The sequence below is a fragment of the Ranitomeya variabilis genome, chromosome 2 (assembly GCF_051348905.1).
Source record: "Ranitomeya variabilis isolate aRanVar5 chromosome 2, aRanVar5.hap1, whole genome shotgun sequence".
In the NCBI taxonomy this organism is placed as follows: Eukaryota; Metazoa; Chordata; class Amphibia; order Anura; family Dendrobatidae; genus Ranitomeya; species Ranitomeya variabilis.
The window spans coordinates 1,055,583,139-1,055,609,249 of record NC_135233.1 but is presented as its reverse complement, the minus strand read 5'-3'; the positions used below and the strand labels follow the sequence as shown (position 1 = coordinate 1,055,609,249).

The 26,111-nt window shown below is 43.6% G+C and overlaps 1 protein-coding gene across 1 annotated transcript in view; it reads left to right on the top strand.

Moving 5' to 3' along the window:
• WDR35 (WD repeat domain 35) overlaps positions 1-26,111 on the top strand; it is a 119,529-nt gene that overhangs the window by 59,154 nt on the left and 34,264 nt on the right. The window contains exons 12-22 of the mRNA XM_077291476.1: positions 387-410; positions 704-764; positions 3,389-3,533; positions 3,617-3,686; positions 7,089-7,142; positions 9,826-9,935; positions 13,495-13,705; positions 13,872-13,952; positions 14,082-14,218; positions 23,410-23,613; positions 24,377-24,523. Of these exons, the coding sequence (XP_077147591.1) occupies positions 387-410; positions 704-764; positions 3,389-3,533; positions 3,617-3,686; positions 7,089-7,142; positions 9,826-9,935; positions 13,495-13,705; positions 13,872-13,952; positions 14,082-14,218; positions 23,410-23,613; positions 24,377-24,523 (1,244 nt within the window). The remainder of the gene's footprint in view (positions 1-386; positions 411-703; positions 765-3,388; positions 3,534-3,616; positions 3,687-7,088; positions 7,143-9,825; positions 9,936-13,494; positions 13,706-13,871; positions 13,953-14,081; positions 14,219-23,409; positions 23,614-24,376; positions 24,524-26,111) is intronic.

The window sequence follows — 26,111 nt, the reverse complement described above, 5'->3', positions numbered from 1 at the left end:
GAGACATTCACTATGCCATGACACTATAGTAAAAATCCCTGTGGGATCCAAGGAAAATCGAAATTATTTTTATTATTCACTGATTACCGTAGTTAATAATAAACCATATGGGAACAGGTCAGGTGAGGAGAGCCGCCGGCCAGTCCATGCTCTGCAGTCCAATCTCTGACTATGTTATATATATGATTATATTCATATAAATACATATATAAAGTACAGCTTTATTCTGCGAAAAAGCAAAACCTCATACAGCCATATTAAATAATGGAGAGCGGAAAAACACAGTACTTTAAGTTCTGTATTGGTGTAGATCATATATAGATTCGCTTTGTATGTTTTTTTTCTGTTCTTTGCTAAATCATCACTATTTGGTTCCTTGTTTTTAGGGAGTATCAGCATCTGGAGCGCAGGTAAATTATTTTAATGTTCTATTCAGTGTTATAGATCTATATTCTTATCACTATATTAACGCAATACCGCCCATTGTCCTGCCCAGGAAGAAATATATTCCAGTCTATGACTGGAGTAACTTCTGGCGATGGCGCACGGCAGCTGGAAGATGCACCAAATTTGTTTTGTGCTGCATGTCTCTATAGTCCAGCGCACATGTGATCAAGACTACAGTACAAAATGTCCGTCTCGATGAATCAGGCTCTTTGTATGTCGTATTTTACTAGCGTCACTGGTATTTTCCTTTTTCTAGTACGTGCTTGTCTTATGCAATTCCATCGGAACACCCTTGGATTCCAAGTACATAGATATAGGTAAGGAAAGCCAACGTATTCAAGGTGTATTGACTCATAATCTTCCTTGCTGTACATTATATATTTACTTATTTTTAATTGTTTTTATCAAGATTTAGCAATTTCCTGACAAAACACATGAATAAAAGTGAGGGAAGGGGTAACGGTAAAGGAAGGCTTGTTCTGGCATGAGATACAGATGTGTCCACTTGTACCTTTGCTCACATTTAGTTTAGATCTCTAGTCTCTCCTTTATATAAATTCAGTACATTATGCCTGATTAGCTCTTTACAACCCCCATCACATTTCCCTCCTGGGTTGTCAGACTGGGGTTCCAAGGGCCCACCAGTGACATTGACTCTGGTGGCCCACTGTTCAGCTACATGCAAATATCACATTACCCTCATTCACAAATGTGCCTATATTTCTATATGATAATGAGTGGGGTAGCTCGTTAAATGTATGTTGAGATGATGCCCTTGTCTTCTCATACAGGTGGAGTGGAGATCCCATTCCTGCATGGGGGGCCCACCTGAGGATTCTCCTGCTTTCCGGTGGGCCAGTCTGAGCCTGCATATATAGAACACATATAGCATAAACAACTGCCGAGAAGAATAATCTCTCCCACTCATTTCTAAATATGTTACCCTGATCTCTAAAATATGTAGACAGGTGTGAGAACCATTACAGACCGCAGAGAATTAGTGCTTACCGGTAGTGGAGGAGTAAAAGAACATTCTCCGCAGCAGAGTTATTACAACGTCTTATTCCCCTCTTTTATAGATGGGCGTTGTTGGATGATACTTGTATATACAAGCACTTTTGCAGTGTATTATTTATTACAATTTTCAGCCGTTCTTGAGATAATAACTCTTTTCGTTTCTTTTGTTTACAGCTCGTTTCCAAGGCGTCCGACCACCTTTGGCGTCTATGAGCAGTGGACGAACCTGCTCTTTTCTGCGGAGCGCTGCTTTGAAGCTGGCCTGGATCACTGGAGTGCACTTTTACCTTCTAATCTTGGCCAGTGCAGCACTTACAATCTAGACAGCAGAGGTGGTCGGTCTCCTCGTCATCGAGCTGTAAACGTAAGGAATGCAAAGTGTTCATAGCTCAAAAATGGCTAAAAAGGTGAATAAACAGTGGATTTTTGGTGTAAGAGAATGTGGTCCGCTCACCTGCAGTCCTATGTAAAGCCACAAATCACACTCTAACATTATGATATTTGTCCGTCATTTAGAATTGCTTGTCGCTGTGCACGGCGATGACTATAATGCCTGAGTTATTCCGTCACACAGGGTTATTGTGCACAGATCCGGGGCTGTATACAGCAGTATACACGAGTCCATCACAGACCGTTGCATAACATTACCCCATGAGCCAGAACATAAGCGAAATCTCCAGCTTGTTTTATATTCTCCTCCTATTCAGTAGGTGCTACTTTATTGCATAATATCCAGCAACGCTCAGGTCCCGACTCTCGCAAGTGAGAATTTATATGTTTAAGTCGCTCGCCTTCCGCGTAAAGTAAACCGCAGTGCGTCCATTCATCGGCCTCCAATACTCTCCCAACAAGCGGACCTTTCATAGCTCCACGGTAAACACAGCCACATGTCTATTCTATCCTCCGCCTGTAACATTCCTCCTTATCCTGGAGATGGCGGCTTCAGCAGCTCCTCTCTAGACCTCGGTAAGAAGCTTCCATGGCTCCGAGGAATGCAAACACATCAGCGCTCGTGTTCTCTAAGACGCCTATGGATCACTTCACTTCTCCGCGCATAAACACCATCCATCAGGTTTATGGCACACATTTTTATAGATCCATAAAAATTATCATTATTATTCGTGCTTTTCCCCCTTTAAAATAATAATAATATACAAAAAAATAATAAAATATAATAATATCAATACTAATATAACAAAGAAAATATATATTTTAATGGTGGATTGAGCTGTTTATAAAGTATATGAGCCTCACAGAGGTGGGATTTCAAAGTGGAAAGCTGTGTTAATATGCAATTGCATTTTATCTCTCGCCTACAAAAAACAAAAGTACCCCCCAAAAAACCGACCAGCACCTTTGAAGAGAATGAAGCAGGTGTAAACAGGTGCAAGCTGCATAATATACAAGAAAAGGACACCGCTGTTGCTCTGCATAACATTTTAACAATTCCGCACTGATTTTTCCGCACCGTCTGCACATCTTTTTTTTTTTTCTCCCATTAACTAACATTGTACTATACATCACAGTGCGGATCTGCAGCGTTTCTGCTCGGTAAAATCCGCTGTGGATCTGCAGCAAATCCGCACCGTGTGCACATACCCTTAGACGATTTTATATATATATATATATATATATATATATATATATATATATATATATATATATATATATATATATATATATATATATATATAGATGATGTCTGACCGCTGGATTCGTCCTCCTTTGTTGAACATATGTATATTCTCAATGATGCAGCTGTCGTTGTATAGCAAGAAGATGGGAGCGGTCGCTGCACATAACACATGAATCTGCTGTACCAGGACTGTAAGCTGTGCCCTCTGCATGGCAGAGGAGATCATTTACTGATCACTGGGGATCCGACTGCTGCTTAGTACAAACGTACATTTCTGTTTTTCCGCAGTACCCTTGTTCGTCACCATGACAAAAACGCATGTTATAGCGGCATCCAAGGAAGCCTTTTATGTCTGGCAATATCGAGTAGCAAAGAAGCTGACGGCAATGGAGATTAATCAACTGCTGCGGACTAGAAAAGAGGGAAGAGAACGGTAACCTAAAGTATAACGTGCGTCTTTGTATACAGCGTTAAAGGATCATGTGTCATTTATCTCTCTTCTCGGTTTCTTCGCAGGATATTTCACATTGATGATGCACCGTCTGGAACAGGGGAAGGGCTCATGGATGTCAACAGAGCGTTTGTGGTAAGCAAGGGTAGAAGTCTGTGACCGATTATAATGGTATCTAACATTAATGGGAACCTGTCGGGCGATTCATGATGGCCAAACCGTATATAATTCTCTAGAGCGCCTCTGCTGCAGGTGATTGACTGGTCTTTCCCTATGTGCGCGCGAGGGAGAGACCTGTCAGTCACTTGCTGCAGCCCTGGGAAGAGCCGGCCGGGGGCAGAGCCGGATTAGTCTGAAGTCTGACTATGGTCCTTGGCCGGATCTTCACTTTTTTTTTTACCAGGAAAATTTACCTGGATAAAATAGTGCTGACAGGCTGCAACTCATCCTGCCCACACTTTGGGCTGCATGAATCGCCTGACAGGTTACCTTTATATTTAATGAGTTATTGTACCTCCTGATGAGATATGTATCAACATTTTCTACTTTAAAGGGAACCTGTCAGCAGGATTGTGCACAGTAACCTACAGACAGTGTCAGGTCAGCGCCGTTATACTGATTACAATGATACCTGGTGATGACATCCGTCTTGTGGTTATTGTATAATCTTTATTTTCAGTTAATGATATGCTCGTGCTCCGGGGCGGCCTGTGGGGGTCTTCATGTGCTGCTCTGATTAGGTATTCATAATGCATGCTGCTGACAGGTCACTGATCCCTCACTGACCTGCCCCCTAGTTTACATAATGAATAGTATATATATATATATATATATGTGTGTATATATATATATATATATATATATATATATATATATTTAAATCCCCTTCTGCAGGCAGACATCGACTTTGGCACCAGTTGCAGCATGATCACATCCCTACTGTGCATTTAATTATTCTTTTTGATGGTATCCATAAATTCCTAAAAAACAAAAATCAGATTGAAAATAGCGCCGGCCATGCCTGGGCGCAGTATCAGCTATTGGCGATCCGATAGCTACCACAGCGTAGGCACCGGCAGCACCATCTTGCTATAGGAAAAATAACAGCCTCCTTCAAGATGGCGCTGCCGGTGCCTGTGCAGTATTAGCTATCGGATCGCCAATAGCTAATACTGTGCAGATGCAGCTGGCGCCATTTTCAATCTGATTTTCTTTTTAGGACTATATACCATCAAAAAGAATTAAAAAAAAAAAATGCACAATATGGATGCGATCATTGTGTGCGGCGCCTGCCTGCAGGGGATATATATATATATGTATATATATGTGTATATATATATATATATATATATATAACACAGCAGCACATGTACATGAATCTAGGCCATGTGAAAACAGACAAATATTCAATATGAGTTATACTTCTCAAAAATATTTTTTTCACAAATTTTTTTTCAAAAATATTTTTTTTTTCATAAAACTTACAGTAATAGATGAAATGAAGATTCTTAGCGCATAAATTGGCCAATTCATGTGTGCCCATCAACCACGGCAAGGTGATCTCCCTCTGATGGGTCCTACTCTACCGTACATGCCACTCTTGGGCCACCAGCCTACAACTATGGACAAAACATGTCACTCTAGGGCTAAACCTACAATTTATGGGCAGGTAGGGCTGATTACCGCCACCTGCAAGGTCAATGGGAGGAGTGCAAGATCAGCCTGGATGCTGCCACATTCATATAAATAGAGGAAAAAAGCCAACCAGCACTCCTAATGTGAACACATGCAAAGCTGCAAACTGCATCATATAGATAAAAAAACACAGCAGCACATGTGCATGAATCTAGGCCATGTGAAAACCCCACCAAATATTCAATATGAATTATACTTCTCAAAAATATTTTTTTCACAAATTTTTCAAAATTTTTTTTTTCATAAAACTTACAGTAATAGATGAAATGAAGATTCTTAGCGCATAAATCACCTTGCCGTGGTTGATGGGCACACATGAATTGGCCAATTTATGCGCTAAGAATCTTCATTTCATCTATTTATAGATATTTTTATCTATATGATGCAGTTTTGCAGAGTGCACGTGTTCACATTAGGAGTGCTGGTTGGCTTTTTTTCTCTAGTTATTGGATGTGGCTGCATCCAGACTGATCTTGCACTCCTCCCATTGACCCTGCAGGTGGCGGTAATCAACTCTACCTGCCCATAAATTGTACGTTTAGCCCAGAGTGACATGTTTTGTCCATAGTTGTAGGCTGGTGGCCCAAGAGTGGCATGTACGGTAGAGTAGGACCCATCAGAGGGAGGTCACCTTGCCGTGGTTGATGGGCATACATGAATTGGCCAATTTATGCGCTAAGAATCTTCATTTCATCTATTACTGTAAGTTTTATGAAAAAAAAATTTTGTGAAAAAAATATTTTTGAGAAGTATAATTCATATTGAATATTTGTCTGTGTTTTCACATGGCCTAGATTCATGTACATGTGCTGCTGTGTTTTTTTATCTATATGATGCAGTTTGCAGCTTTGCATGTGTTCACATTAGGAGTGCTGGTTGGCTTTTTTTCTCTCTCTCTCTCTCTCCATATATATATATATATATATATATATATATATATATATATATATATATATATATATATATATATACACTGTATATATATATATATGGATATGTACTGTATATATTTAATTTTTTTTTCTTAAATATATCGCATAATCATTATGCAAACTAGGGGGCGGGTCAGTGAGGGATCAGTGACTTGTTATCAGTGTTCATTATGGATACCTAATCAGAAATATTCAAAACAAATATTTTATCACCTATCTTTCATTGACACCTGTCCTGGCCTTCACCCCGGCATATCGAGGAGGAGCGGTTATATGCGCTAACTTTTGCATTCAATCACTATTCAGCTATTGGAGCCCTATTAAAGGTTTGGGGTCTTACCTTTAGACCCAAATTTGTCCTAAAAATGAATGGACCGCAACACTGATTCAAATCTGTGACCTCTTCACGGTCCTTTCCTACACAGTATTGCATGAGCTCCCCACTGTGCAAAGGGAAATGTAGCAGTGCCCCATTCCAGTGCATGGGGCCGGGTGCAGCATTGGCAGCGCCGCTGTGCAGGAGAAGAACATCGCAGCAGTCCCTGTTAGTGCTGAAAGCTGTCTTGGCCGTATGACGTGATTTAAGCATGCTACCTTGCTACACTAGTAAGGTAGCTGTCAGCTCTCTACCCCGGTCCCTCCATACACATGCACACTGAACTCAATAAACCATGCTTCCTTATTATCCCCACACAGTATGATGTCTCCACACAGCCACCCATGCAGTATGACGTCTCCACACACCAGTGACAGAGCATTATCTCTCACGGTCACAAAGAATTGGCATTGTGAAATCAAACATGGCTGAGATTACGGCCATACACATAATGTTGTCATCCGATCACGCAGAAATATGGGTCTGCGTGTCGTTCAATTTATTTTCTTTTGTAAATGTTATTTTTCATTTTAGGCAACAAGAGATCTCATCTGCTCCGTAACCGCATCTGATAGAGTCTTGATTGTGGTACGTGTTCACATTACTTGATGTCACTGTTACATACCATATTATATATTTATAGCAGGGATGAACAATTAATTTTCCTAAGGGGCTACACGAGAGACCGTGACTGTTGTGGAGGTCCAAACCAACCGGTCGACTTTAATTCTGCTAATTATTATTATTGTTTTATATACATTTTTATCCCACAGTATTGGGCAGAATTAAATAAGCTGTGATGTGTTTGCTCTGTAACCTGATATTTTGATCTTTGTTGATGGGCCTTGAACTTGCCTTTTACCTTCCTGTTTGTATTATCCATTTTGCCTTAATGCTCTCTGACTTTGGAGTTCTGACCCCGGACTGTGACCTGACTACTCCTTTGTTTCTCCCCCCCTATTTATGACGTACCCTCCTGGCTTTTGACCTCGGACTCCTTGACTTCTCCGACTCATGGCTTGTCCGTGAGAAGTGACTCACTGTCACAAAATCATTTTGAGCGGAAAAATAAAATGAACAAAACTAAAATAATGTGGTTGCACGAGTGTGAATACCCTCTTATAATTGGGAATGTGGTTGTGTTCAGAATTAGCCAGTCACATTTACACTCATGTTAATAGTAGTAATTTTGATTAACCCCATATGAAGTTCAGCTTTTCTAGCAGGATTTTCCTGACATTTTCTTAAATGCATTTTACATCAAAAGCCATGGTCCCTAAACTGCTTACAACACAGCAAAGGGATCTCATTGTTGAAAGTTATCAGTTAGCAGAGGTTACAAAAACATTTCCAAGGCAGTAGAAATACCATGGAAGACTGTGAATACATCTTCAAGAAGTGGCTTAAATTTGACAGAACAGTGACATTATCTAGAAATGGACATCCCTCAAAAATCAATGAAAAGACAAGGAGAAAAGTGGTCCAGGAGGCTGTCAAAAGGCATATAACAACACTAAAGGAGCTGCAGGAATTTCTGGCAAGTACGGTACTAGCTCTGCACTGCTTGTGAAAACAATCTCCCATATTCTTCATATGTCTGAACTGTGGGGTAGAGTTGCAAGACTAAAGTCTTTTCTTACAAAGAAAATTATCCACACTCAGCCATGTTTTGCCAAAACCTACATCAGGCCTGCAAAAAGCATGAGGGAAAACGTGTTATCATATGATGACATCAAGGGTTAACTTTTTGGCCGCAGTTCCAAAAGGTATATTTGGAAAAAAGCCAATACTGTGCATCATCAAAAGCACACCATACCCACAGTGAGGCATGGTGGAAGCAGTGTTATGCTTTGGTGCTGCTTTTCGAATAGTGTGACTGGAACTTTAATGAAGGTGGGGGGGGATTATGAAGTATTTAAAATGTCAGTTAATTTTGCGCAAAACCTTAAAGCCTCTGCTAAAAAGCTGAAAAGAAATTTCAGCACCACTGTGACCCTATGCATAGCTTCAAATCAACAAAGAATGACTTCTCTAGAAGGAGATCAAAGTTTTGAAATGGTCAAGCCAAAACCCAGACCTAAAGAGGGCTCTGTACACAAGATATATCCTCACAATATGGCAGATTTGTAGCTACTGCTGGAAGAGTGCGCAAAGATCGCCAATTCTAGATATGATGTACTGATAGATTCCTACCCAAAAAGACTCAATTTATAACCACATTCAAAGGTTACCTCAGAACAGTATTAGTTTAAGGGTGTGCATATTTATGCATCCACGTTTTTTTCCCACTCCAAAAGATTTGAGTTTATTAATGGATTTTTACAGATTGTAGTGAACATTAAAGGTGAAAAACATTCTGAAATGATTCTTCTTGATGTTTTTTATACCTGACAAAATGAAAGGTGGAAAGCGTTCGGAAATTATTCTTCTTGGTATGATTTTTTTTTTTACATGACAAAACGCAGCATTTCAATAGGGGTGTCTAGACTTTTAATATGGACGATGTACAGTAGATACCACACGTAACGACTATAGAGATAGAGATCTGATCCATAGACAGAGTCTGACTGCAGTTCACTCCTTGGACATTCTGTTGGCTCCTGGTGACATAGGAGGTGTCATTGCCCGCCTACAGAAAGTGAAGAGACCAAAATTGCAAAAGAGCGAGAAAAGAGGCTGAAAGTGGTGAAAATTACACTGGAAATTGGCGTGTTTTGTGTTGATATGGTTGAATGACTGCAAATTGTCTCTTCAGAGACGAAGAGGACTAGAAGTCTGATGTCCCCAAGTGACACTGGAGTTCTAGTCCTCTTCTGCTCTGAAGAGACAATTTGCATGTTTAATGTCCCAGAGGAGCATGCAAGGCATTCAAGTCTCCTCACACTGGCATGCCACTCACTACAAGGAGAAAACTTACCCCTTACCTTCCTGAGTTACTCTAGAATTCTTTTTTCAATTTGTGTTATAACCCTTTTAACTCTTTTATAAATCTGACTTACAGTCACTTGACATTTTAAACAGGAGACCAGGGAATCCGTTCTGCCTACAGGTCGGGGCCTAGATCTGTGAATGGACCCTCTAGCTAGCGAGCTATATTTACAGTGTTAACAACATTGGAGGATTTAGGGAATTGCTCGTGAAAAATGTTGTTTTCTGGTTTGGAAAGTTTTGCTACACTTAAAAGACCTTTGGGTATGAACAGGTTACCGTTGTCTCCTGAGGCCTGGTTTTATCTACCTTTTATAATAGTGTTGCCTGTTCGCTATTGTAGGCACGCGAGTCTGGGACGGTGCACAGGTACAGCTTACCGAACATGGGTCTAGTGCAGAAGTACAGCATGAGCTGTCGAGCGTACCAGATGAGCATGAACTGCAACTCCAGGTGAGGGCATGGCCTGGATCATGTTCTCTCCGCTCTGCCTCATCTTCTTTTTAGTGAATACCCCCATTCTGCCTCTATATAGGGATCCATCGATCACTATTAGTTCTGTATCGTCCCTAGTCCGACTTGTGCGCCAGTTGTCTCCGAAATGAAAAATACCGTATTTTTCGGATTATAAGAGACTCCAAATTATAAGACGCACCCCAAATTTTGAGGAGAAAAATAGGAAAAAAAAACATTTTTTTAATAAAATGGTTCTACTTCTTATAATCCAGGTGTCTTGTTGCTTACCGGGGGTGGTGGCTGCGGTGGAGCAGGGTCCCAGGGTCACTGCTGTAGGAGGCAAGAGTGGAGCGTTGCTGCAGGCGGAAGGCTGGGATGAGGGAGTGCTTGGATGTGCGGCACGCTGCTGCGGGTGGTGTCTGGTGCTGCGGATGGTGTCCTGTGCTGCTGCTGTGGGTGGTGTCTGGTGCTGCGGATGGTGTCCTGTGCTGCTGCTGTGGGTGGTGTCTGGTGCTGCGGATGGTGTCCTGTGCTGCTGCTGCTGCTGGTGTCCGGTGCTGCTGCTGCGGGTGGTGTCCGATGCTGCAGATGGTGTCCGATGCTGCTGCTGTCAGTGGTGTCCAATGCTGCTGCGGATAGTGTCCGATGCTGCTGTGGATGGTGTCCGATGCTGCGGATGGTGTCTTGTGCTTCTGCTGCGGGTGGTATCTGGTGCTGCGGATGGTGTCCGGTGCTGCTGCCGCTGCGGGTGGTGTCCGATGCTGCTGCGGGTGGTGTCCAATGCTGCTGCTGTGGGTGGTGTCTGGTGCTGCTGCTTCTGCGGGTGGTGTTTGATGCTGCTGCTGCGGGTGGTGTCAGATACTGCTGCTGCGGGTGGTGTCCGGTGCTGCTGCTGCGGATGGTGTCCCGTGCTGCTGTGGGTGGTGTCCGGTGCTGCTGCGAGTGGTGTCCGGTGCTGCTGCGAGTGGTGTCCGATGCTTCGGGTGGTGTCCGGTCCAGTGCTGCTGCTGCGGGTGGTGTCCGATGCTGCTGCGGGTGGTGTCCGGTGCTGCTGCAGGTGGTGTCCGATGCTGCTGCTGCGGGTGGTGTCCGATGCTGCTGCTGCTGCGGGTGGTGTTCGGTGCTGCTGCTGCGGGTGGTGTCTGATGCTACTGCTGCGGGTAGTGTCAGATGCTGCTGCGGGTGGTGTCCCGTGCTGCTGCTGCGGGTGGTGTCCGGTGCTGCTGCGAGTGGTATCCGGTGCTGCTGCGAGTGGTGTCCGATGCTGCTGCGGGTGGTGTCCGGTCCGGTGCTGCTGCTGCTGCGGGTGGTGTCCAATGCTGCTGCTGCGGGTGGTGTCCGATGCTGCTACTGCGGGCGGTGTCTGGTGCTGCTTTTGGCGGTGTCTGGTGCTGCTGCTGCGGGCGGAGTCTGGTGCTGCTGCTGCGGGCGGTGTCTGGTGCTGCTGCGGGTGGTGTCCGGTGCTGCTGCGGGTGGTGTCTGGTGCTGCTGCTGCGGGTGGTGTCTGGTGCTGCTGCTGCGAGTGGTGTCTAGTGCTGCTGCTGCGGGTGGTGTCTGGTGCTGCTGCTGCGGGTGGTGTCTGGTGCTTCTGCTGCTGCGAGTGGTGTCTGGTGCTGCTGCTGCTGCGGGTGGTGTCCGGTGCTGCTGCGGGTTGTGTCCGGTGCTGCTGCTGCAAGTGGTGTCCGATGCTGCTGCTGCGGGTGGTGTCCGATGCTGCTGCTGCGGGTGGTGTCCGATGCTGTTGCTGCGGGTGGTGTCCGATGCTGCTGCTGCGGGTGGTGTCCGATGCTGCTGCTGCGGGTGGTGTCCGATGCTGCTGCTGCGGGTGGTGTCCGATGCTGCTGCTGCGGGTGGTGTCCGATGATGCTGCTGCGGGTGGTGTCTCGTGCTGCTGCTGCGGGTGGTGTCCGGTGCTGCTGCGGGTGGTGTCCGGTGCTGCTGCGGGTGGTGTCCGGTGCTGCTGCTGCGAGTGGTGTCTGGTGCTGCTGCTGTGGGTGGTGTCTGGTGCTGCTGCGGGTGGTGTCCGATGCTGCTGCGGATGGTGTCTGGTACTGCTGCTGCTGGTGGTGTCCATTGCTGCGGGTGATGTCCGCTCCGAGTGATGTCCGCTGCCACTGCTGCGGGTGTCTGGTGCTGCTGCTGCGGGTGGTGTCTGGTGCTGCCCCGATCATACCCTCCGATCATTAGAATAGGACAGGTGTATGATACCCTCCGATCACTAGAATAGGACAGGTGTATGATACCCTCCGATCATTAGAATAGGACAGGTGTATGATACCCTCCGATCATTAGAATAGGACAGGTGTATGATACCCTGCGATCATTAGAATAGGACAGGTGTATGATACCCTCCGATCACTGGAATAGGACAGGTGTATGATACCCTCCGATCATTAGAATAGGACAGGTGTATGATACCCTCCGATCATTAGAATAGGACAGGTGTATGATACCCTCCGATCACTGGAATAGGACAGGTGTATGATACCCTCCGATCACTAGAATAGGACAGGTGTATGATACCCTCCGATCACTAGAATAGGACAGGTGTATGATACCCTCCAATCATTAGAATAGGACAGATGTATGATACCCTCCGATCACTAGAATAGGACAGGTGTATGATACCCTCCGATCATTAGAATAGGACAGGTGTATGATACCCTCCGATCATTAGAATAGGACAGGTGTATGATACCCTCCGATCACTAGAATAGGACAGGTGTATGATACCCTGCGATCATTAGAATAGGACAGGTGTATGATACCCTGCGATCATTAGAATAGGACAGGTGTATGATACCCTCCGATCACTAGAATAGGACAGGTGTATGATACCCTCCGATCACTAGAATAGGACAGGTGTATGATACCCTCCGATCACTAGAATAGGACAGGTGTATGATACCCTCCGATCACTGGAATAGGACAGGTGTATGATACCCTGCGATCATTAGAATAGGACAGGTGTATGATACCCTCCGATCACTAGAATAGGACAGGTGTATGATACCCTCCGATCACTAGAATAGGACAGGTGTATGATACCCTCCGATCACTGGAATAGGACAGGTGTATGATACCCTCCGATCACTGGAATAGGACAGGTGTATGATACCCTCCGATCATTAGAATAGGACAGGTGTATGATACCCTCCGATCACTGGAATAGGACAGGTGTATGATACCCTCTGATCACTAGAATAGGACAGGTGTATGATACCCTCCGATCACTGGAATAGGACAGGTGTATGATACCCTCCGATCACTGGAATAGGACAGGTGTATGATACCCTCCGATCACTAGAATAGGACAGGTGTTGTGTGTATGTTTCCTGGCAAGGGTTTTTATTTTGTTTCATCTTCTTTATACGTGGACCAATTTGAAAGCATAGACCTATGGTTAGTTGTCTCACCAGTGCCCCGACCCCTAGACGACCACTGCTGCTGCAGTTGGGGTGGGGGGTTTATGGTGGACTCCTTTGCTAGCAGTGACTCCGTCCTTTATAACAATATGGTGTCCTCCTATCACAGTGTTCTGTCCTCCCTTTTCCAGCCGCCTAGCTGTTATAGATATTTCCGGAGTCCTCATGTTTCTGGACTTGGAGGCCCGCTTCACAGACGATTCCGGACAGCAGATCATCGGTGAGCAGCTGAAGTTCGAGCGTAAGGATGTCTGGGACATGAAGTGGGCCAATGACAACCCAGACCTGTTCGCCATGATGGAGAAGACTAGGATGTATGTGTTCAGGAACTTGGATCCAGAGGTAAATGATTCATAACTGTTCTCATGCCTATGGTATTTGCTGCGTAGCCCAGGACCACTTTTGGGTTAGTTCCTGAATATTTCTCAGAATGGCTTGGATGTGGTCAAGTGTAGAGCTGCGTAACATATTCCCCTGCTTCTTATCAAGTCATTTTTAATGATTTTAGGAACCCATTCAGACTTCAGGATATATTTGTAATTTCGAAGACTTGGAGATCAAATCTGTTCTCTTGGATGAACTGTTAAAGGTACGTGCTGCATGTATGCATGCAGTATATATGTATCATGGTATCCATAGGTATCTGCTGTATGTAAACTTCCCTGAAAGCAGCCATGTGTATAATGATAGAATTTGGACATAACAAATTTTCTTTCAGGATCCTGAGCATCCTAACAAGGATTACATCATAAACTTCGAAATCCGTTCACTACGGGACAGCCGAGCGTTAATTGAAAAAGTTGGGATCGAAGACGCCTCTCAGTTTATAGAGGACAACCCCCACCCTAGACTATGGTAAGAGATTACTGGATTACACTGACCATATATAATCACATTGTATGGTTATGGAACATGGTGGGGGCTGGTGGGAGAGCCTTTTTAGGGCCAAAACCAGTGAAAACTATTTTACCAGGGGTGTAATGATCGCGGTCGCAGCTCGTGAGGGGGCCCTCTGACATCTGTTCAAACCTCAACTGGATGTGCGTCCGAGGACGCACATTCAGCTTAAGTGTATTTTGCGGTGCCAAGAACCGTCTGGTTCATGCGCTGTAAAACACACTGTCAGCCATTCAGAGGCCATTATGATTTAAAAAGAGAAAACACAGTAGTTTGGGAATAAATGGCTTCACCAAACCACTAACCATGAGTGGAGAAATAGTTTTGGTGTTATCATTCATATTCTCTGAAAAAAGGACCTACTGCTTTACACCACATTACATTTAAGAGTTCCATTACTCGTATTAAAAAGCCCCCCAAATGCCCAGAGGTGTCACATGGTGAAATCATAAGACAAGCCCGTCCATAATGCCCAGTACACACATTGTAGGTTATCCGCAGCAAGATATGTTTGCTGGGAATTCTGTATTTTCCTACTGTATGACTGAACGTTTAGGGCCTGATTCATCAGTCTTTTTTTTTTTTTTTTTTTATTTATTTTAAGTCACTTTTCTTGGCTTGTGGTATTCTTTGCCATCGTTTGCATCACACTTTTTAAAAATGACAAACTTGTTTCATGTATTTTGCACGTAATAGAAAAGAAAAAAGCTTTTTATTTTTGTCTTGCTTTTTTGCTCTTAAAGTTTCTTGAGCCGTTAAAATGCATGATGCACTCAGCACTTTGAGCCAAAATTTGGCAATTATTATTTTTTTTTTTTAAAAGAAAGTTAGAATTGATAAATCGGCTGCAAACATCTAGAAAGTAAAGAAAAAACATGCCCACAAATGGCGAGCAGAGGAAAAAAAGTGAAAGTTAAGAATTTGTTGCAAATCAAAATAAGTCTTCGAAACACAAGAAAAGTGGACAAAAAACAAGCGCCAACAGAAGTGAACCGGGCTCTTAGTGAAGGGATCACTGGAACGAGGGAGACACAATCTTATTCCCATTGGTCACGCCTATGAGTGGAGCTTCGGACATGCTGCCAGCCGCAGCATCTTGCTGCAGTCGGGGGGGACACGTTTAAATATTAAGCGATTGTCTGTTTATCATAATCTTGAGCGAAGATTCCGATTCCGTCTTTGTTACTCAGCATCTGCCTGTAACAGCAGCGACAGGAGCGCGCTCCGATTGCTGCTGTTTAACTTTTTAAGTTTTAAGCCACTGTCTGTCCCTGACAGCTACACTGTAGTATATTGAAGTGCCTGCAGCTGTTCTCCTATCCATTGAGATCGGGGCGGATCTGCAGTACCCGGCAGCGGCTGCTACACAGCTGATAGATCTGTGCTGTTAAGCTCCATAACTGCTAATATCCGGCTTCAGGAACAGCTGATCGGTGGTTGCGCCACGTGCCGGATCCCCACCGATCTGATATCGATGTCCTTTCCATAAGATAATAGGTCATCAATGTAAAAGTAAAGCAAAGCTTTAATAATAAAAGTCATCAAGAGGAAAAAAAATAAAAAATTCCAGAATTGGTGATTGAATAATAAAAAGAAATTAAAACATTAAATGCACTCCAAAATAATATCAAGAAAAACGTCAGCTTGCCAGTCAGCAAAAATGAGCCATCGATGGAGAATTAACAAAATAGTTCTGGGTCTCAGAAAATGGGGACACAACTCAAATATTATTTTTTAGCCACTTAAATTCAATGAGAAACTGTATAAGTTTGGTATCAAAGTAAACGTACCGCCCTGAAAGGTTTTGTTGCCTGCTTCTTATTTTCTAGATTAGGGTAATAATCGCCATAAAAGCAAAACCCAAAAAATGAAAGCAGTTTGTTTTCTTTGCCATTTTCAGTACTTTAAATAGTTAATTAAACGGCTTCATTCAAAACTACAATACGTCTCTCCAAAAAAAACAAAAAAAAAAACCTTTATAGAGCTATGTCTCCGGAAAAAAAAGGTTACTAATTTTGGAATAAGGGGGAAGAAAAAAAAGTAAATGCAAAAAAAAACAAAACAAAACCAACAAGGATAATTTGCTTGGTCAGGAAGGAGCTATAACGCGGTCATCTCCTTGATATCATCAGACCCTTAAAAATGGGAAGACAGGGATTTTTTGATCATAGCAAAATGAAAAAGTTGTGTCATTCTATTTCAACTTGTCAAGTTTTTTTTTTAGTTTTTTTTTTAAGTTCTTTACTTTTTTGTTGTTGTTTTTGACCGAACAATCTCAGAGATGATGATTTTCAGCAGAAATCTAAAAATATAAATCACTTAGGATGCTCTGTGCTCTTCCCCTTGAGAAATGTGGTGTGTTTTGTTTTTTTTTTTCTCTCCCCGTGAAAGGACTAGTTTATGGGATTGTTTTCCGATTAGGGGGATGATTTATACTGCGACGGTCGTGGAGGGGATTTGTACTGTACGTGTTACTTCCAGCATGGCCGTGTGGAATGTCAGATACGTTGAGGTCTAGACTTTGGCAGGAATGCCGCCTGATGCCGGACCGATGGAAACAGCCGAGTATGAAAATAAACTCCGTCACAAGGCTGCTTTTTGTTACGTGGACACCTTCTACCCAGGTGTTATACGGGCCATAAACCCATCCCAGCAATATGCGGATAGTTCAGCCCGGGACTCCGGTCCGGGATTACACACAGGGACAATAAACAGAACTTCTTCTTTTTATTCCCCGTCCAGGGTTTTGTTTCCACCCGGGATGGACAAGTCCATACTGTAGCCCTCATTTCCTTTTAGGCTTCATTGGGCTTTTCTCGGACATCGATCTTGTGTCTCAAAACCCCAGGAAGGAATTGAGTTGCAAATTCCCTTTTTTGAAGACTAAGAACTTTTGTTATTTTTCCGTAGCTTTTTGCAAGACGAGTTGCAGTTTTGTTCGACTTCAATCATTTTTCCATATAATGTACACAAATGGGGAAAAAAAGCCATTGCTTTTGGGTTATGTTTTACAGCTTCCATTGAGCGGTAAAAATAACCCAACGTCATTAGTTTTCAGGTCAGTATGATTACGCCAATACCAACTTGTATTAGTTTTTTTTCTTTAAGTGGTGAAAAAAAATTCATAACATTGTAAAAGAAAATATTTGGTTTGTGTCACCGTGTTCTGAAAACCATAACTTTTTTTTACATTTTCCTGTTGATGGAGCTGAGTGATATTTTGCTTTTTTGTGGCGAGCTGAAGTTTTTATTGGGACCATTTTGGTTGTAAATATAATCTTTAGATCCTTTTAGTGTATTTTTTGTGAAGTGTGATGACCAAAATAAACACTAGTGATGAGCAAACATACTCGTTACTCGAGATTTCTCGAGCACGCTCGGGGGTCCTCAGAGTAATTGTTAGTGCTCGGAAATTTAGTTTTCATCGCCTCAGCTGAATGATTTACATCTGTTAGCCAGCATAAGTACATGTGGGGGTTGCCTGAATGCTAGGGAATCCCCACATGTACTTATGCTGGCTAACAGATGTAAATCATCCAGCTGCGGCGAAGAAAACTAAATCTCCGAGCACTAAAAAATACTCAGAGGACACCCGAGCGTGCTCAAGAAATCTTGAGTAACGAGTATATTCGCTCATCACTGCTAAACACAGTTCTGGTGTTTTGATTTTTTTTTCTTTACATGGTTTACCCTACAGTGGAATAATGTGACTTTTGCGGACCTGGTGATTACTAATGTTTATTTTTTTTTTTTACCAGTATATTTTTAATTGGGGAAAAGGAAGGTAATTCAAGCTCCAATGCATTTACAATGAGAAATTAAGCAACTTTGCAATAGATCATCATTGAGGCGGAGTAGACAGGGTAATGGCACATAGGCCTCCTCATAAAAGGCCATATCACCCAACTTTTAAAGGCAGGGGACCTGTATTGTGGCACTTATGAAGGAATTTTGCCCCTATTGAAGACCTTTAGTGTTCTCACCCAGTACGATAAACCTTTCATAGCTCCCATAAAGTACGGTGCCAAGACAATTGAACCCCAAATAAAGTACGATACCCCCACAATGAATTCTTCTACAGTACCCTCCACATGCACAGTTTGATGCCCCATCAGTGTCATCAACACAGTGATGTCTCCACAGTCCCTCACACGGTATGAGCCCCCCACAGTCCTACAGCACAATATGATGGCCCCCACAGACCCAAAACTCATTATGTCTCCTACAGTATAATTGCTCCCACAAAGCCCTCCACCAAGTATAATGGCCACAAACAGCTCTCGAAACAGTATAATGGTTCCATACAGTATAATGGCCCCCAATCTAGCCCTCCACACAGTATTGTGGTCCCAAACAGCCCTCCACACAGAATAATGGCTGCACACAGCCTTCCACACAGTATAATGGTCCCCACATAGAGCTCCACACAGTATAATGGCCCCATATAGCCCTCCACACAGTATAGTGTCCCCATCTAGCCCTCCACACAGTATAATATTACCCCATCTAGCCCTCTACACAGTATAATGGCCCTATATAGCCCTTCACACACTATAATGGTCCCCATCTAGTCATCCACACAGTATAATGGCCCCCAATTTAGCCCTCCACACAGTAAAATCGCTCCAAACATCCTTCCACAAAGAATAATGGACCCACACAGTATAATGGCCCCATACAGCCCTCCACACAGAATAATACCCTCCAATATAGCCTTCCACGCAGTTCGCTCACCCCCACATACAGTAAATGGTCCCCAAATCTCCCCATACTTTATTGATTTCAAAAGCAAGCAAAAAAAAATTACTCGCCTCTTCCCGTTCCCTGCTGCTCTGGACTGACTTTTTTCAAAAGTTGTATGGACTGATGAAACGAGAGTGACTCTTGATGGGCCAGATGGATGGGCCAGAGGCTGGATCAGTAAAGGGCAGAGAGCTCCACTCCGACTCAGACGCCAGCAAGGTGGAGGTGGGGTACTGGTATGGGCTGGTATCATCAAAGATGAACTTGTGGGACCTTTTCGGGTTGAGGATGGAGTGAAGCTCAACTCCCAGACCTACTGCCAGTTTCTGGAAGACAACTTCTTCAAGCAGTGGTAGAGGAAGAAGTCGCTATCGTTCAAGAAAAACATGATTTTCATGCAGGACAATGCTCCATCACATGCCTCCAACTACTCCACAGCGTAGCTGGCCAGTAAGGGTTTTAAAGAAGAAAAAATAATTACATGGCAGACATGACATAGAGAACCTGTGGTCCCTCATAAAATGTGAGATCTACAAGGAGGGAAAACAGTCCACCTCTCGGAACAGTGTCTGGGAGGCTGTGGTGGCTGCTGCACGCAATGTTGATCCTTAAAGGGAACCTGTCACCCCGTTTTTTGAAGATGAGCTAAAAATAGCGTTAAATAGGGGCAGAGCTGGGCGTTACATTAGTGTCTTTGTGTGCCTTTATTACCCACCTATGCTGCTGAAATACCTTTGTAAAGTCGCCGTTTTCTGCTGTCACTCACGCTGGTCTGGTCCTATGGGCGTGGTGACAGCGCTGTTTCTCCCCCAGATCAGGCTCATCATTCCGTTGGTGGCGTAGTGGTGTGCGCATGTCCAAAGAGAATATCCACTGCCCAGGAGATGAAAAACATGGCCGTGGGATTCCGCGCATGCGCAGATGGAGATTGCGGCGGCCATTTTCCTGAAGCCCCGGGCAGCAGAGCGCTCCATCTGCGCACGCGCGGCCACAGGAAAGATGGCTGCGCCCACCGGTAAACGGCTGAATAGCGCAGATTGCGCTATGTTTCATCTCCTGGGCAGTGGATATTCTCTGTTGGACATGCACACACCACTATTCCACCAACGGAATGATGAGCAGGATTCTGGGGGAGAAACAGCGCTGTCACCACACCCATAGGACCAGACCAGCGTGAGTGACAGCAGAAAACGGCGACTTTACAAAGGTATTTCTGCAGCATAGGTGGGTAATAAAGGCACACAAAGACACTAATGTAACGCCCAGCTCTGCCCCTATTTAACGCTATTTTTAGCTCATCTTCAAAAAACGGGGTGACAGGTTCCCTTTAACAGATCAAGCAACTGACAGAATCTATGGATGGAGGCTGTTGTGTCATCATAAAGAAAGGAGGCTATATTGGTCACTCATTTTGGGGGTTTTGTTTTTGCATGTCAGAAATGTTTATTTCTAAAATTTTGTGCAGTGATATTGGTTTACCTGGTGAAAATAAACAAGTGAGATGGGAATATATTTGGTTTTTATTAAGTTGCCTAATAATTCTGCACAGTAATAGTTACCTGCACAAACAGATATCCTCCTAAGATAGCCAAATCTAAAAAACCCCACTCCAACTTCCAAAAATATTAAGCTTTGATATGTATGAGTCTTTTGGGTTGATTGAGAACATAGTTGTTGATCAATAATAAAAATAATCCTCTAAAATACAACTTGCCTAATAATTCTGCACACAGTGTAGTGTCTGCAGACATTTCATTTCAGCTTGGACAACCCCTTTAAGGATACATCAGCATGCTCCAGATAGGCAACAGGTTTTCTGTAAGTTGCCCGTATTTATCATCTGCACCAAGTTACCTTACCCTCGGGATCTTCTTCATGATGACCATGGTGAATGAGCAATATTTCAGAAGCAATATCCATACAATGCAATATTGAGCTTTCCACCGTGGAAAACACCTATAGCAGCAAAATCTGGCACTCTGGCAAAAAACCAAAAAAAAACCTTGTATCTTATCAGATCATAGATAAAACCAAATCTTTATTTCTCACTTTTAAACAGACAATCAACATGCAAGCAGCCGTGCTGGGCTAAAGCAGCCCCTCGCACTGTTGATACTAATTTACCCTGCCTTGCAGCGGAGGTTGGCACCCTACAAATATATACCAGATAGGCGCCCCCGCTCAACGGTGGCTGTCCCTATGACTCCTATTTGTCAACTATAAATGAGAACCATGATTGCCAATCGATAACTGGTTCATTAGTGGCGACCATAGAACAGTGTGAAAAGGATGAACAACAAAAATAACATAAAGTGCAAAAAGTGCTTAATACACGCTGGGTACCTCTCTATAACTGCTCCCTGCTGATCTGTCTCCTGCCTGTCTGTGGAGGTTGGCACCCTACTGTTCAGCGGATATGGCGCCCCCACTCAACGTCGGCTTACCCTAAAAGCAAGCCCTACAAAATACACTAATCCCTACAAAGGTATCACATCAATGGCCCTAAATGTTAAGACCATGCACCTTAAACACCAGGTAGGCTACAAGGGTACAGTACTGATACACAACTGTAATCCCATATATGTATATACCAGTTATAGCAACAGATGGCAGCATCTGTTTATCCAAGCCTCCTGATGAGCCACATTGGTGTTCGTCTATGAATACATCAGAAATGATAAGTACCCCGTTGCTATAACTGGTATATACATATATCGCAGGTAGGATGCATATCAGCAGGGATCAGTTATAGAGAGGTACCCAGTGTGTATTAAGCACTTTTTGCACTTTATGTTATTTTGATGTTCACCCTTTTGTTGTCCAAAGCATCCAACAACAGTGCAATTTAATTACAGATCATATTAGATGGTCTCTGTACCTTGACACAACTTCATCATATTATAATAAATGGACAACCTGCAAAATATTATTTTATTTATAATATTTATTATATGTTTTCTTACCACCTAAAAATCACTTCATAGTACCTGGCAATGGGTGTCTACCTTCTGTGTAATTTACTGTCCATTGCTTGCCTGTTGTCAAGTGCAATCCATGTCTAACAGCAGAGATGCTGGGACGGATTACAGTAAGAGGGGGTAAATCTTTATCTTTCTTAAGGAAGTCAAGGCAGATCTTGCTAGTCTTTATCTCTCTACAGGAAGTGGGGCGGGTCTTGATCTCTACAGGAAGTGGGGGGGTGTTGTCTTTACAGGAAGTGAGCCATGTTTTTATCTTTTAACAGGAAGTGGAGGTGGGTATCTACAGGAAGAGAGGGCGGCTTACTATCTCTACAGGAAGTCGGATGAGTCTATGGTGCTCTACAGAAAGTGGGGGTCTTTATCTCTCTACAGGAAGTGGGTGCGAGTCTTTACCTTTATACAGGAAGTGGGGGTGGATCTATATCTCTGCAGGAAGTGAGTTTGGATCTTGATCTTTCTACAAGAAGTTGGGGATTATCTTTATCTCTCCACAGAAAGTTGGGGTGAATATCTTCCTACAGGAAGTGATGGTGGATCGTTATCTCTGCAGGAAGTAGGGGCGGGTCTTTATCTCGTTACAGGAAGTGGACGGGAGTCTTTATCGTTGTTTGTGAGGTTGAGCCAGGCTTTTATCTCTCTAAAGAAAGTGGAGCTGGGTCTTTGTCTCTCTGCTCCTGCTCTGCTGTCTTTCATATGGCATACAGGTTTATTAGAGAGGTGCTCTTTCTGTTTGGGGCAGGCAAGCCATTGATAATATTAAGCACAGTTCCTGCTGGGAAATTAGAGAAAGCAAGTTCCAACTCCTATAATTCTGGCAGTATGCTGCTCAAGAGGAAGTTCCCACTCAAAAAAGTGGATGGCAGGTTGCAGAGTGTGAGATTTTAGATGGCTCCTGGACATATTAGATTGCTAAGCACATTTATCTTGATGTGGGTGATGAGGACAGACACGAAAAAACAGGTACACTTTAAGAAATGTAAGCTTCTTGTCACGATTCCTTGTTTGTGTGGCGAGTGGCTGCTTAGCCGTCCAATCTGGGGCAGGGGCATGCTGAACTGTATCGTGATGGACATTTCAACTGTCTAATCTGAGGCTTGGGCGTGCTGAGCTGTCATTGTGGCGAGTGACCGTTACGTGCTGGGTTTCCTAAAGGTATTTGGAGTGATTCCTAGGCTATTTAGCTGGTGGCTGTTTCTTATCTCTGCCAGTTGTAGCTCTGCTCAATTGGTGTGTGTTACTCCGTGCTTTGATTTATAGTATTGTGATCTTTGTTGACTATCCCTTTGCCTAGCCCCTTTGTCTTGATTTGCTACCTTCTTGGAATTCTGACACTGACTGTGACTTGACTACTCTTTTGCCTCACCGCTCTGTTTATGAAGCACCCTCCTGGCTTTTGACCTAGGACTCCCTGACTTCTCCACACAGGCGTTTACTTGCTGAAGCTGCGCTGCAGAAACTGGACCTTTCTACTGCTGAACAAGCCTTTGTTCGGTGTAAGGATTACCAGGGCATAGAATTTGTGAAACGGCTGGGCAATCTGCAGAGTGAGCCCATGAAACAAGCCGAGGTTTCCGCCTATTTTGGCCGTTTCGAAGAAGCAGAGAGGATGTATTTGGACATGGACAGGAGGTAAGAAGTTGCCTGACCCGGTAACTGCTTTTGTATTGAGTTCTATGGGGTAACTCTGTGGATAAAGGGTTCTTGCGCCTAGAAATTTACATTGTAATATATACCCTGCCTCTTTTCAAGCTCCAAAATCGTTCATGAGACAACCCCTGTTATAGTGATAAGCCGAGCATTACTTTCTACCTGTCATACATATGTTTCCATTTTGTCCCCGTGGCTGCATGTCTCACGGCTGTTCGAAAGCCACAACGCATGCATGGATTGCCTGATTGTTAAGCAGTCCATGAATATGTTACAGCTGTCGAACAGCCTCAAGACATGCAGCCACGGGGACTCGAACATATTACTTGAGCACCCCGTAGACCCTCGGTTAGTACATGATCATGCTCAGATAACGCCCTATCCCAGCACACTCGCGCATCACTGTTTACCACCTCTCGAGTCAGCTAGAGCCCTATTTGTGGATCAGTGGATGTCCTAGCATGCAGACCCCCACCGATCAGTAAATTGCCATCTCCCCTTTTCATAGGTGATAACTTCTAAAGCAAGCCTAGACTTGGGGGTTTATCAGTGATTTTGGCACTTGCCTTGCAATCCCAGACACGGCTCGTGAAATGCGCCCCTGAAATACCGCCGTGTGAACCTCAGCCTTATATCTCATTTTTTGTGTGTATTTTTTGAGGACTATTTGCCAATAATAAATGATGGGGAACATGCATGTCTTTGTGGCTTGTTTTTACAAATCAGGCTATAATCCCTTTCACAGAGACCTCGCTATCAGTCTCCGTATAAAGCTGGGAGACTGGTTCCGTGTGTTGCAGCTGCTGAGGACGGGATCCGGAGACTCTGATGATTCTCTGCTGGAGCAGGCGTACAATGCCATCGGTGACTACTTTGCAGACAGACAGAAATGGTAGGATCTGATAAGTGGAGGCAGTCCCCCATTCCTCCCTTGCTGAGTATATTACACATGTGACCAATCAGCAAAGCTAATACACCATGTAATGTGTCATCCAGGACCTCAGGGGCGGAGCTTGTCTTCCCTATTTGATTGTCATGCTCCGCCCCCGCTCAGGCTCTGCTTAGATAAAACCACAGTTCATAAGTTTGCTCAGAGTGCTCCTTTAAAAGGTCAATACATGGTGGTTATGTAATAATATCAGTGAATCTATAAATTAAGACAGATTTTTAGATTTGTCCTTTTTTGGCTTGATGTATATAGAGTGTGATATTGTAGAGGTCGTGAATTAAACAGTACAGCGGTTGTTACACGCAGTTAAAAGGCATATATCACAAAAAACAGACAGTGATATATATTCACTAGCTATTGACCCCGTTCTACGCCCGGGTGGCCAGCATTTGTATGCTTTGCCCACGGTGTATTAAAATTTAAATGGCGCCAAAGTGTGGGCGTGCGCAGTGCTATGTTAATATTGTAGTACAATACTTTAATGAAATGACGCCTAAGTCAGCGTGTGCTTGTACAGGGCTATCCGGCGGCATTTTTTTAAGACACAGTGTCTGCGATTTCGCACAGACAGTTTCTTCAATAAATAAATAAAGGAGGAGGAGGTGAGCTGTGACATCACCTATTGTGAATGGTGAATACTGTGTTATCTACTGTATATAGAGGTGTTATCAGTCATTGTACAGGAGGAGGTGAGCTGTGACATCACCTATTGTGAATGGTGGATCCTGTGTTATCTACTGTATATAGAGGTGTTATCAGTCATTGTACAGGAGGAGGAGGTGAGCTGTGACATCACCTATTGTGATTGGTGGATCCTGTGTTATCTGCTGTATATTGAGGTGATATAAATCATTGTACAGGAGGTGAGCTGTGACATCACCTATTGTGAATGGTGGATCCTGTGTTATCTACTGTATATAGAGGTGTTATCAGTCATTGTACAGGAGGAGGAGGTGAGCTGTGACATCACCTATTGTGAATGGTGGATCCTGTGTTATCTACTGTATATAGAGGTGTTATCAGTCATTGTACAGGAGGAGGAGGTGAGCTGTGACATCACCTATTGTGAATGGTGGATCCTGTGTTATCTACTGTATATAGAGGTGTTATCAGTCATTGTAAAGGAGGAGGAGGTGAGCTGTGACATCACCTATTGTGAATGGTGGATCCTGTGTTATCTACTGTATATAGAGGTGTTATCAGTCATTGTACAGGAGGAGGAGGTGAGCTGTGACATCACCTATTGCGAATGGTGGATCCTGTGTTATCTACTGTATATAGAGGTGTTATCAGTCATTGTACAGGAGGAGGAGGTGAGCTGTGACATCACCTATTGTGAATGGTGGATCCTGTGTTATCTACTGTATATAGAGGTGTTATCAGTCATTGTACAGGAGGAGGAGGTGAGCTGTGACATCACCTATTGTGATTGGTGGATCCTGTGTTATCTGCTGTATATTGAGGTGATATCAATCATTGTACAGGAGGTGAACTGTGACATCACCTATTGTAACTGGTAAATCCTGTGTTA